Genomic DNA, 11,151 nt, shown 5'->3' with positions numbered 1-11,151 from the left:
AACTAAATGGAAATTAATTTTCAATTTGAGTACTTCTTAACCAATAAATCAACATAAAAAATAGTTCTGCAATTAAAATCCAGTGGAATAATGAAAGTAAGTTCATATGTATACTCAAGTATTGTACTATGGGGAATTTTAGAATACTTTAAGTAAGCAGTTTACTTCATACTTTCACTTCGCTACATTTTAGAGAGATATTTGTTTTTCCAACTGAAACATAAAAATGCAACAAATGAAACTGCTGACGAACTGACAATAAAAGGTCAGAAGATAAAAAGATTGAAAACCACTAGTTTAATTTGTATCTTATTATGAAAAGTAACTTTAATTACAGCTTTTTTAATGTAGTGCTACTTACGAAACTTCCATATAAACTGTACTGAAGAAGAAGTATTAAGTAGCATGAAATGAAAATACTAAAGTACCTTAACATTGTACCAAGGTACAGAACTTGAGAAACTATACTGAGTTACTTTCTGAGTGACATACTAAATAATCTACTGCAAATCAAATCACAAGATTTTTTATAATATTTGTGCAAATACTCAAAACATCAGTAACTAAGGCCGTGATTGTCATGTATACAGGAGTGCAAACATTGTTTTACAGCATCCGGACCAGACAGCGTTTGGCACAGTGCAGGAATTGTTGGGAACAAATAGACGAGGATCCAGGTGATGCAAACACAGAGCTGGCGTAAGAAAAACATCAGTACAGGCGCCTGCAGACTGGAGTGTGAAGCTCCAAACAAGTCCTTCATTTAAGGAAATGATCCAACAAGTCAGTTTGTCTCCAGAGCATAGGTGCAAAGTTAAAAAAGTCACGCTCCATGAAGCAGGTTTGTGTTATCGAAGGATCTGCTTTTTGATGTACTGGCAGAGGCAGAGAGGGGCGGTGGTACAGTGATTCCTCCGGGGACGGAGGCGGTGGTGGGTCGGTCCTGACAGCCGCTGGGACACCAACAGCTTCACGTACGCTGCACTGTAGGTCATCAGAAGCTGGTAGGCTTTGGCCTACAAAGAAGAGTATTAGAAGTCTTGGTAACCTTCTTGATTCGAAATATTAAAACATAATGGCTATTCCTATTTACAATTCCATTATCCAGCCATTTGTTTTATTTTATACTGTATAGCTATACACTTCTGAGACATTAAAACGTCAAGCTTAATATGATTGAACTAAAACTTTTACAGACACTTAAACTAGCTCACACACTTTGAAACTCTGAAACAAACTAAACTTAAAAGAAATCTAAAAAAACATTTTAAAAGTAATTGAAGATGAAACATTTTAAACTTTAAATGTATGCGCAAACCTAGCTGCTTTTTTTTTTTCTTTTTACGCTGCTATGGACAATCTTGCACCATTGTTGATATTGATGTGACTGTTATTTTGTATATATTGATTGTTGTATTTTTTTATCTTAATGTGTGCATATGTGTAAATGTGTCTGTTGATTGGGTATAGGATATACATATTTTATACATATTTGTATACATATCTGTATATTGTATAATTTTATTTTTGTATTCGGGATTGTTGGAAACGTAATTTCGATCTCTCTGTCTGTACACACAAACGGAAAGATTGACATTAAAAGCTCTAATATGCATTTCCTCAGTGTGGGAACAATTACATCTCTTAGCATCCTTTACCTGAGCAGGTAACGACTGGTCAGGGATGAGGCTGTAGTTGGTGGTGACTTTGGCAGCCTCTGGCGGGCTGGATTGAGTACTGCTGCCCGTGCTCTCCTGGCTCAGCAGAGGCCTCTGTTCATCAGGGTCCTGCTCCACATCTGACCCTCCAACCTTGAGCTCAACCACCGTTTCCTCCGTCACAAGGGCCAGATGCGACATTTTCTTCTTCAATTTGTTCTGGTGAAACACCAATCCTTTTTATCATTTCCTTCCTTCTGCCAAATTGAAGCTATGAAATCTGAAGCCACCCATTAAGGAGTACATTTCTGTTTTCCTGAAGATATGGAAATTAGTATCCTTTCAACAGCAGCTGGAATTATGCTTCTATTGATTTCGGGGAAGAATTTACATTGAAGTACAAGAAAAAATCAATAGAGCAGCAGGTGAACAAACTGAGGGACAGATGTACTCACCTGGGTGTCATTCACCACAAAGCTGCCCTCCTCTAAAGTTTCAGTCAGTGCCCTCAGACAGCGGGACATGTCCCAATACACAAAAGACAGCTGCAGAGAGGTACAGAGAGACGTATAAGACTTTATCAGAGGCTGCCAAAGAAAAGAATATTCATCAATTGATCTAATGACACAATAGCATGATTCAGGACAACGTAATTAAACATCCAGTCAAAGTAATGCATGGCCTTTATTTTATATTTAAGTATATATTCCATACAAAGAATATGAATACATTGTTGGGAAATGTCTGGAAATGTGGAAGTATACAAAGTTTTCTAGATTAGGAAAGGGTTTGTATTTGTTTTGTCATTGTTGTGCAGTTTTGCCTGCTGAGACGTTATCTTAATTGCAATCTTGCTGAGTCATTTACCACATGTTTCTTTTGTATCATTCTTCCGTCCCTCACAGTGTTATAAATAATCATGTTGTGTTTGTATTCCTTTTATTCTCCCTGACAGGCAGAGCAAGTCAGAAAGTAAGAAGTAAGCAAGAAAAGACCAAAAGTCAATTCTGGTACATTTAGAAACCTTATTTCCTTGCAGTTTGAGTTTATTTATAAAACCAACCTGCATGTTTCCTGCGCAGGACTGCACCCAGTCAACCACGGCCACCATCAGCTTGTGTTTAACCAGCCTCTCATTCACCTGGATTAACCGGACGTCTAAATTCATGTCAATCTGACACAGAAACAGACAAAGAAACATGTTTTTAAATTAATTATTTCCAATGATAAGTATTTAATTTGATCTAAGTATAATTGTGTACATGCAGTCAAAACCAACACAACTATTGTGTCTATATTAATTACATTAACGAAATAACTTCAGATCCAAACTCAGATGTAAGTTATTGTAAATGTGTCAATATTACTGTAAACATGGTATCAGACCCCCCCTTACCTCCTTGTTACTGCAGTGGAGGATGAATATGATGGCAGTGGTGAGGAAGATAGAGACCAGGCTGACAGAGAGGCAGAGGACCCAGTAGTCACTAACTGTGATAAAGACGTGGAGGGTGGAGAACACAGCGCACCACACCACCAGATACAGCACCTGGTGGAGGAAGAGCAAAGGTTGCTATTAACCAGAAGTATAAAACTGGTATCATTTTGGAAAATATGCGTTGCAGTTTACAATTTGTATTTGAGTTTCTTACAGCAAACTTCATTTAAACATACTTCGAGAACTTTAATATTGATTGATCGAATGATTGATTGATTGAATGATTGATTGGTTAATTTAATTATTGACGTATAGATGTATAGATTGATAGGTTGATTGATAGGTGTACTGATTGATAGGTGTATTGATTATTTGATTGATTGATTGATTGATTGATTGATTGATTGATTGGTTGATTGGTTGATTGATTGATTGATTGAGAGCAAGAGTACTACGGAAAGTAGCTTAGTAGGTAACTATAGTTGGTACACAGAAACCCAGACAATCCTACCGGTGCCATTAAGAAATGGAAGAGGGCCGAGTTGAAAACCATGTATCTCCTGACTGAGGGAACTTCCAGAGCTGTCTTCAGAGGAGTCTCCATGTCTTCCTCTGGAATCTAAAAACATTAGTAAGTAAATAGAGATTAAAGTAAATATATCTGAATGTTATGGTGCCACAGTGGGTCATATGTTTGTGTTGGTGTCTGGGTGTTTTCTGACCTGAAAGCCATCATTCTCAAGTTTGGCTCGGCAGAGAGACAGATCAAAGCTTGGGTTTAACATCGAACAGCTGGGCATCGCCACAACACACTGACCTGAGAGAGAGACAGAGACAGAGAGAGAAGACTTTAAACCTATATTTTCATCAGCCAGTGGTAAAAAGATGGGCCAATAGTCTTGCGCTGACAATGCTATATCTTTACAAAGAATTATGACATAATGCTCAATAATGTTTGTTAGGAAGTAAAACAAAAAATGACATCCCTTTATGTCTGTTTACTGGTATCTATAGTCAGGCAGTTAAATCATGTGAGCAGTTAAATCATGTGAGCAGTCTATTACCATTTGACCAGTTGGTTCTGTTGTTGTTGGACTGCTCTGACTCAGCTTCGGTTTCTCTGACCTGCACATCCATCTCACCGTCCTCCATCACGGAACAAACGTTGTTCTTGCTCTCCATCATTTCAGGTCCTAAGGAGGAAACGAGCATATCAGAGATAATCTGAGATTAACATTATAAAGCTTCTGTCTGATTAATAATATAACATTTGGAAATTGAAAGTTTGGAACAAAAAGAGGTAATTAAAATGTTTCATTGAGCTCTCAGGACCTGAAACCTTTCAATAAAATAAAATAAAATCCATGATTTTCGTTTCAAATCAGGGAAAAATAGAAAGTTTCATGTGACAACGGTCAAGCATCACTTAAAGAATAACAGTATACCAAGAAAAGAACCCAACAAATCTAAATCCTGTATGTTACAAATGTAAACAGCATGACATTCAATGTGACTGTGACTGACACAGTACTTAAAGACAGCACATTGATTATTCCATGCTTTTGTGTAGAAATGTGAAGGAAGTACATCTTTACTAAGTTTTTACATTAGTAAATGATGTGATAACTTGCATTTACAAGTAAGTGGTAAAACATATTACTATCATGTTTTGCAATTGAGAGTAAGTAAAACTAGTTAACTTTAGCAAGTTAGCAGAGAAGTTGAAATAGTTAGCTACAATCATGAATAGTTGAAAATGTATCTAGCCTTAAAGGACATTGATACGCATTTAGCTAGCATTAAAGGTAATGTATAAACAGTTTAAACATTTAACTGGCATACAAATCTAATGAATTGCCTGTTGAGGTAACTACCAACAATGGTGATGAAAACACAGTTGAAATAGCTAACTAGCATCAAAGGTCATGGAAAAACAGTTGCTAGCATCGAAGGTTATATTTAAGCAATAGCTCACGACAGGCCGTGGTATATGCTCATTATATCACAGCTAAGGGGCGTGGTTCGGCCCGACGCGGAAGCGGAGGGTCGACAACCCCTTAGGCTGGATATAAATGAGCATATATCACGGCCTGAAGTGAAGCTATTCTTTTTATAAACGGTTACCAAGTGTGGCGCATAGAAAGAAACATACACCACTCTATTATTAATAGTTTTATCAGTCACATAATGAACGTTTCAATAATAAATTGCCTCCGTTGCTTCCTGCACAAAAACAGTAGGCAGGTGGGTTGCTATGCACAACACTAACAGCGCAAGCGAACCATATTAGACAGAGAAGGCGTTGAGTCCATATTTGGCATGTTATTTACTATTAATGTGGATGTGCTGTTTAATTGTGCATCCACTGAAACTGTCCAACATCAGTAGCATGGCTTACGTGGGTCACTTGTATAGGGTTGTTCGAGCTGCTTGTGCTTGGCGTGGCGAGGAATATTGCTCCACTTTCTCCGGTCCCCGAGATGGGCGTCCAGTAGCTCTGGGAGAGAGCTTTCGCACCTGGTGGCCACTACGGTCATAATTTCCTCTGCTTTGTTTCAGAAGACCCGCCGATCAGAACTTTTGAATGGTGCTCTTTTCCAGTAGTCACCTGCTCTTCGCGTAGTTCCTGCATGTCGTCAGTTACAGGTGCTTTGTTCCCCTGCTGTTGGCAGCGTGCTCCAATGCCACTCCTCCATACTATAAGTAAGACCCCCCGGAGTCGAAGTTAAATCCTTAACAAGGTGCTCGCATTGTTATCGCTTTGTAAGCTTTGTTCCATAAACGGAAGAAATTAAATATTATTTATAAACACTGACAAGTCACAGATCAAGCAAGTCTGGATGTCGATCGATAGCGTTTTTGCGGACCTCTTTGTGATTACAGATGTTTGAAAACCATCGTTGCTGCTTTGTTAAAAGTGCCACAATCATTATGTTATACGAACCTGGAAAGTACCTAGAGTAGCCCCTGCCCTGAATGCCGAAAGGAACTGCACCCTGAATATCCTTGTGCGCGTTTGACGTGTCTATGTCTGGACGAGGCTGCGGTAAAAGGGAGGCTTCTGCCCGGTACCTTCTCCGACTTTGCTCGTGTTCAACGGTATACTGTATCAGACGACGGGTAACGGATTATCTGACTGTTTGTGGAAGTACTGTACATTTCTACTCTGGGTATACCTCACGTATACACGTCGCTTAAGAACAATCAATCTGGGGCTTGATTTTACTTTCGTTTATAAACTTTATTNTTATATTTTATAGTTTGAATTCCTAAAGCTTTTAGTCTACTATCTCATCATTCAAGGGTGGTTTTCACTATAAGTAATGTTTATTACTATTATATGATAACATATAATAGTAATAAACATTACTTATAGTGAAAACCACCCTTGAATGATGAGATAGTAGACTAAAAGCTTTAGGAATTCAAACTATAAAATATAATAAGTACCCTGTATCAAGATTGATGCAAAACAAGTGACATTTTACCTTTTTAGAGAGATTTAGAGAAAAACAAACAATTCTGGGATCATTTGGGTGCATTTTCCATAACTCTGGCCCACCTCGGTCGATTTTGATGATTGACACCTCTTTTTAACCGTTAGCCAATAGGGGAAGTTCCTAAAATCCATCATTTCAAAGTGACACAGACACATTGGATTAACCTTTGGATTAATCTTCAGCAGAGTTTTTATCGTTTTAATGCCATGGAAAAAAACTTTTGATCAGAACAACAGCATAGGTAAGACAATGTTTTTGCTCCGTAAAGCTCCGTGTCGTGATGTCTGTTTGCTTCCCCTGTCGCGAGTTCTGATCGCTCAGTTATGATACTTACCCCTAGAATCTAGAACAAATATCTTGCTTGTGCAGATCCGATATGTAATAAGGGTATTTATACCTAGAGTTCTGTGCTAAGTGTGTTAGCATTATTTCGCTAAGGGCTCATTTAGACGCTCCTTGTAAGACTTGTGTTTTGTTTCGGTAAAAATGGTTCTGTCAATTAGCTGAGTTTCTTCGCGTTGGGTATGACACATTAATAGGTTTTTAAATGTGAAGAAGCCCTCAGACGCTGTTTTCTTGCAAGATGTTGGCTTAACTGTTTTTTTTAAGTACTTTGTGGTGTAGAAACAGGGGTGGAAGAAGTACTTAGATTATTTTCTTATGTAAAGTACACACCTATAGGCTACTGGGATTAATCTACTTTAAGTATTAAAAGTACCAGTATGCAGGTAATCATTATAATTCATAAGATGATTCGACTTGTAACGTTAATGCATTATTGTGTAAGCATAATTTGTAGTTTTGTGGTAAGTTGAGATGGGCTCATTTAAATATGTTGTGGTTTTGTCCAGTGGGACCAAACAAGAGGACTGGGCCCCTTTTAAAAGGGACACAAGATAAACTGTAAATGCTTTGAATGTTATAGGGTTTTTCATATGTGAAGGACCAGCGGGTACACAACAATCAGGAATGCAGGTTGAGGTGCAAAAATAAGGATTTTATTTGCCCAATATATGTACAGTCTTAAGATAGGCAATAAAATCAATTAGGTTTAAACAAAAAGGTGTAGATATAAACAGACACAATCTAGCATTTAACGCATAAACAAAACGTCACAAAAATGGGTGACATCCTGTGTGCTCTTCTGCCCAAGAGCAACTCGCAACCCCCCCTCATCTTCTTCTCTTGCTTTTGGCGGATTGCAAACAACTTAAAAGGTGCATACCGCCACCTAAACCCCCCCTCATTTCCACACTGCAGGAATTTATAGCACTACTGGCCGGTCCATTGTTGCGTGCAGGGGGAAGAGGCTCTAAAAAGGGGTGGCTTAAATGGAGTGGCCTCTTTAAACACCCCTCAGGGTTTGAGAGGAATGGCGTAGTCCAATTAGCTGACACATCTATAAAGGCAGGTGTTTTCCATCAGCTCAACCTTTTGCCAGGAGCAGGGTGAGCTGTACGACACTGACAATATAATTACACACAACACAATTAACAATAGATATTTTAAACAAGATTGCGTGCTCTCAATCTAGCAAAATAAAGCGGTTTCAAATAAATGTGTCAGTCTGATGCAAACAAAAGCATAACCTTTAGGATGTGTGTTTGTTTGTGAGGCTTGTAGCCCTCACATCATAGAATTGTATGTAAAGTAGTACCTATAGCTGATAATTAATTTAGGGGACAAATATATTTAATAATATTTGTAGCGAATGTAGACAAGTAGGATAAAGTCATACAATGGGTATACTCGAGTAAAGTACCTTAAAGTTACTGTTATTGAGAAAATCTACTTAGTTACCTTTCATGATGTTACTGAATTCATTTGGGGAACTGGGAAGAGCTTCAGGTATTGCAAAAGTCTTTGATTTAAGTTGAGCTAAGGGGAGTCAACAGTCTGTTGTACATACGTTTAATGGCTGTTTTAAAATGCCATGTTGTGGTTTTTCTACTCACTAGATAACTGTTAAAGACTGTCTATTTGATTTGAGGTAAGTACCAATCATCGATAAGGTTGTAAAATATATATATTTTAAACTACTTAGGATGTGACAATGTAAATCTGTCCAACAGTGACAGACCCAGCTGGTTGCTTCCCGCTTGCTAAGCTTTTTTCACACTTGCCCGCTGAGAAACACACTTAGAGGAGGAGGAACCATGATCGACCTGAGCCACCTGACGGAGGAGGAGCAGGGGATGATAATGACGGTGCTGAGGAGGGACACAGACCTGAAGAAGGCTGAGGAGCAGAGAATCAGGTAGAAACATGCGTCAGGCATACATTAGCTCAAATAAATCAGCATCTGATGTCCTTTGACCCTTTTAAGGGTAGAAGTTTCAAAAGTCAACAGCATTCAGCTTTCTTTACAGGAGCAGAAATGTTTGGCTGACATTTCAGCTAATGTCATGGTATTCAGCTAATGAAATTTTAATGATTGAATAAGTACACTTAAATCTGTCCATTGCCTGTGAGAAAAGGTATTTGGTGGGACATTCAAAATAGTACTTGTCTGGCTATAATGGAATAACACAATAACAGCTTGGCCGGAACAGACGTCGCCTCCCTCGCTGAGAAGCCTTAATGTGAGATGTCCAATTAGATTACAGCCAAGATGATGTCCACACATGAGAGGATCATGCTGCTCTGACGGATAAGGATAGAAACCCTTAAATGCCTCAATAAGGGACACCTCACCAGGGAAGAGACTGATACTGTCTCCTGTCCCTAAAAGACAAATGTTGAATATCACCTAAAATCATGGTTAAACTCTTCATTTAGACAGGGTCAAACATCACACTCAGTGTTGTTAAGGCAAACAAAAGGCCCATTCGTATTCCTCTAATGTCCAAAAACAAAAGGAGGACATTCTTTCCCAATACAAATGCAGTCATAACCTACAAACAAAAACCTTGTAGAAGATGCGTTTCATTTCATTAAGAGTTGGGAATGTCCTGACACCATGTGCTTTTCATTTTGAGTTAAATGGAATTGGCAGGTGGACTTTTTTGTATCAGTGGTTGACTGAATGCTCGCTGTGTCTCTGAGTAAAAGGATTAGGCCAACAGCCTGTAATAATGTGCTACCCTTTTTTCACATGACCACTGTTTCCCTGTCAAGAGGAAAGAGGAGTTGCTCATTTCTCTTTGATTCAATTTGAACTTGATGAGAATGTTTTCCGTAATCCTTTTAGATCGATCATGTGCAACTGGTATGTAGAGCTGGTGGAGTACACATTGGAGGTAGTAGAGCAGAACAAATATACATGGTGTAATGAAAACATTATTAAATAATTAGAATTTAGTTTTATTAGGCCAAGTTCAGAAAGTGGCTGAAACATTAAAAGATTGCAAGAGTAAAGATGTGGAGATAAACCAACACTTTTTCTCGCTTTTCTTTCTGCCCGAAGCCTACCGTATGTAGAGATTAGTGCTACTTAAACTAAATTAAAACGACTCAGGACCATTCAAGTAAGCATTGTAAATATGTCACATGGGAATAAGATACAGATAATGATGACCTCTTGACTTATTCATTTGTACATGTCTCTTTTGTGTTTCCCCTTCAGTAAAATTGAGAAATTACTGGACGGCTCGCAGCCGAACACTCAGCTGAAGTATCGGACTGGAGAGTGGTTTTACGAGGCCAAGTCTCTCAGACACATGGACAACATTCATGGCTCGGAGATCATCCTGGCATCCATGAAACCGAGGAAAGCTGGTTTAGGTGTGTTCATGCTACACTGTTGACAAAGGGCTTGTTATAAAGCACATGCTTTAGCTCCATTTGTGGCCCAGCATTATTTGCATATCTTTTTACCATTGACCCAGCAGCAGTTTTCATCTTCAGAGGTACTTTCATGATCCTTCAGATGTCTACTGGCTCACTGGAAGGAAAAAATAAATAACCTTACACAGTAGATTTTTTATATATTACAGAAGAGACGAAGATCAGATTAAACAATATGTGAAAATATTGGATTTTGTATCATTGGTTTTCATCTAAGCAAAAGCGTGTCCTTCAGGACGTTGTTGCCAACTGTCAGATAACAGAAATACTTTGGGAGATAAAACCAGCTGCAGGAAAACAGATTAAAATATAAATATACACTTTACATCAGAGGCTAGAAAAACATCAAAATAGTGCAGAAATGAAAACATATAAATCTTGACATTTTAATCACACAGTGTTGTAATTCATAAACTCCCGTTAATTCTCTGCAACAGATGGCTCCCTCAGGATTGAAAGATCCAAAACACCCAGCAGTCGAGGTTTAGACATCGTCGCTCCACCAAAACCTGCCAGATGTTGGGAAGAACTACAGCTGCAGGAGATGAAGTACACACAACTTTATTTTTTCAGATCCACAATTATTTTATATTTCATCTCCTTTCTTTTAAAATGTGTTGCATTCAACCTAACTAGTGTTGGATTGAAATGGTGTGCTAGTGTTTGAGTTGTCTGCTATTACTCTGATTCTCACCCTATCAATATTAACAGTACCTCTGTATGTGTGTGTGCTGTCTTGTGACTCAGTCTGTGTAAACATAGGTGGTGC

The 11,151-nt window shown here is 38.4% G+C and overlaps 2 protein-coding genes across 3 annotated transcripts in view; one reads left to right on the top strand and one right to left on the bottom strand.

Moving 5' to 3' along the window:
- The window catches only part of sytl2b (synaptotagmin-like 2b), a 47,036-nt gene that overhangs the window by 23,551 nt on the left and 12,334 nt on the right, over window positions 1-11,151 (top strand). For both annotated transcript variants that reach the window (XM_010793909.1, XM_010793908.1), the window contains exons 2-5: window positions 8,555-8,586; window positions 8,669-8,853; window positions 10,162-10,319; window positions 10,820-10,931. In XM_010793909.1, the coding sequence (XP_010792211.1) occupies window positions 8,753-8,853; window positions 10,162-10,319; window positions 10,820-10,931 (371 nt within the window). In that variant the 5' untranslated portion in view covers window positions 8,555-8,586; window positions 8,669-8,752. The remainder of the gene's footprint in view (window positions 1-8,554; window positions 8,587-8,668; window positions 8,854-10,161; window positions 10,320-10,819; window positions 10,932-11,151) is intronic.
- On the bottom strand, window positions 281-5,530 carry tmem268 (transmembrane protein 268). The gene is made up of 9 exons (XM_010793907.1): window positions 5,495-5,530; window positions 4,161-4,289; window positions 3,819-3,913; window positions 3,608-3,715; window positions 3,055-3,207; window positions 2,722-2,832; window positions 2,114-2,203; window positions 1,659-1,877; window positions 281-1,016 (listed from the first exon to the last, which is right to left on the bottom strand). The coding sequence occupies exons 2-9, from the start codon at window positions 4,279-4,281 to the stop codon at window positions 849-851; spliced, it is 1,065 nt and encodes a 354-aa protein (XP_010792209.1). The 5' UTR covers window positions 4,282-4,289; window positions 5,495-5,530; the 3' UTR covers window positions 281-848.

The sequence above is a fragment of the Notothenia coriiceps genome, unplaced genomic scaffold, assembly GCF_000735185.1.
Source record: "Notothenia coriiceps isolate Sejong01 unplaced genomic scaffold, NC01 NC01_scaffold00037244, whole genome shotgun sequence".
NCBI classification, from domain to species: domain Eukaryota; kingdom Metazoa; phylum Chordata; class Actinopteri; order Perciformes; family Nototheniidae; genus Notothenia; species Notothenia coriiceps.
The sequence above is the reverse complement of the archived record's forward strand: the minus strand, read 5'-3'. Positions and strand labels throughout refer to the sequence as shown.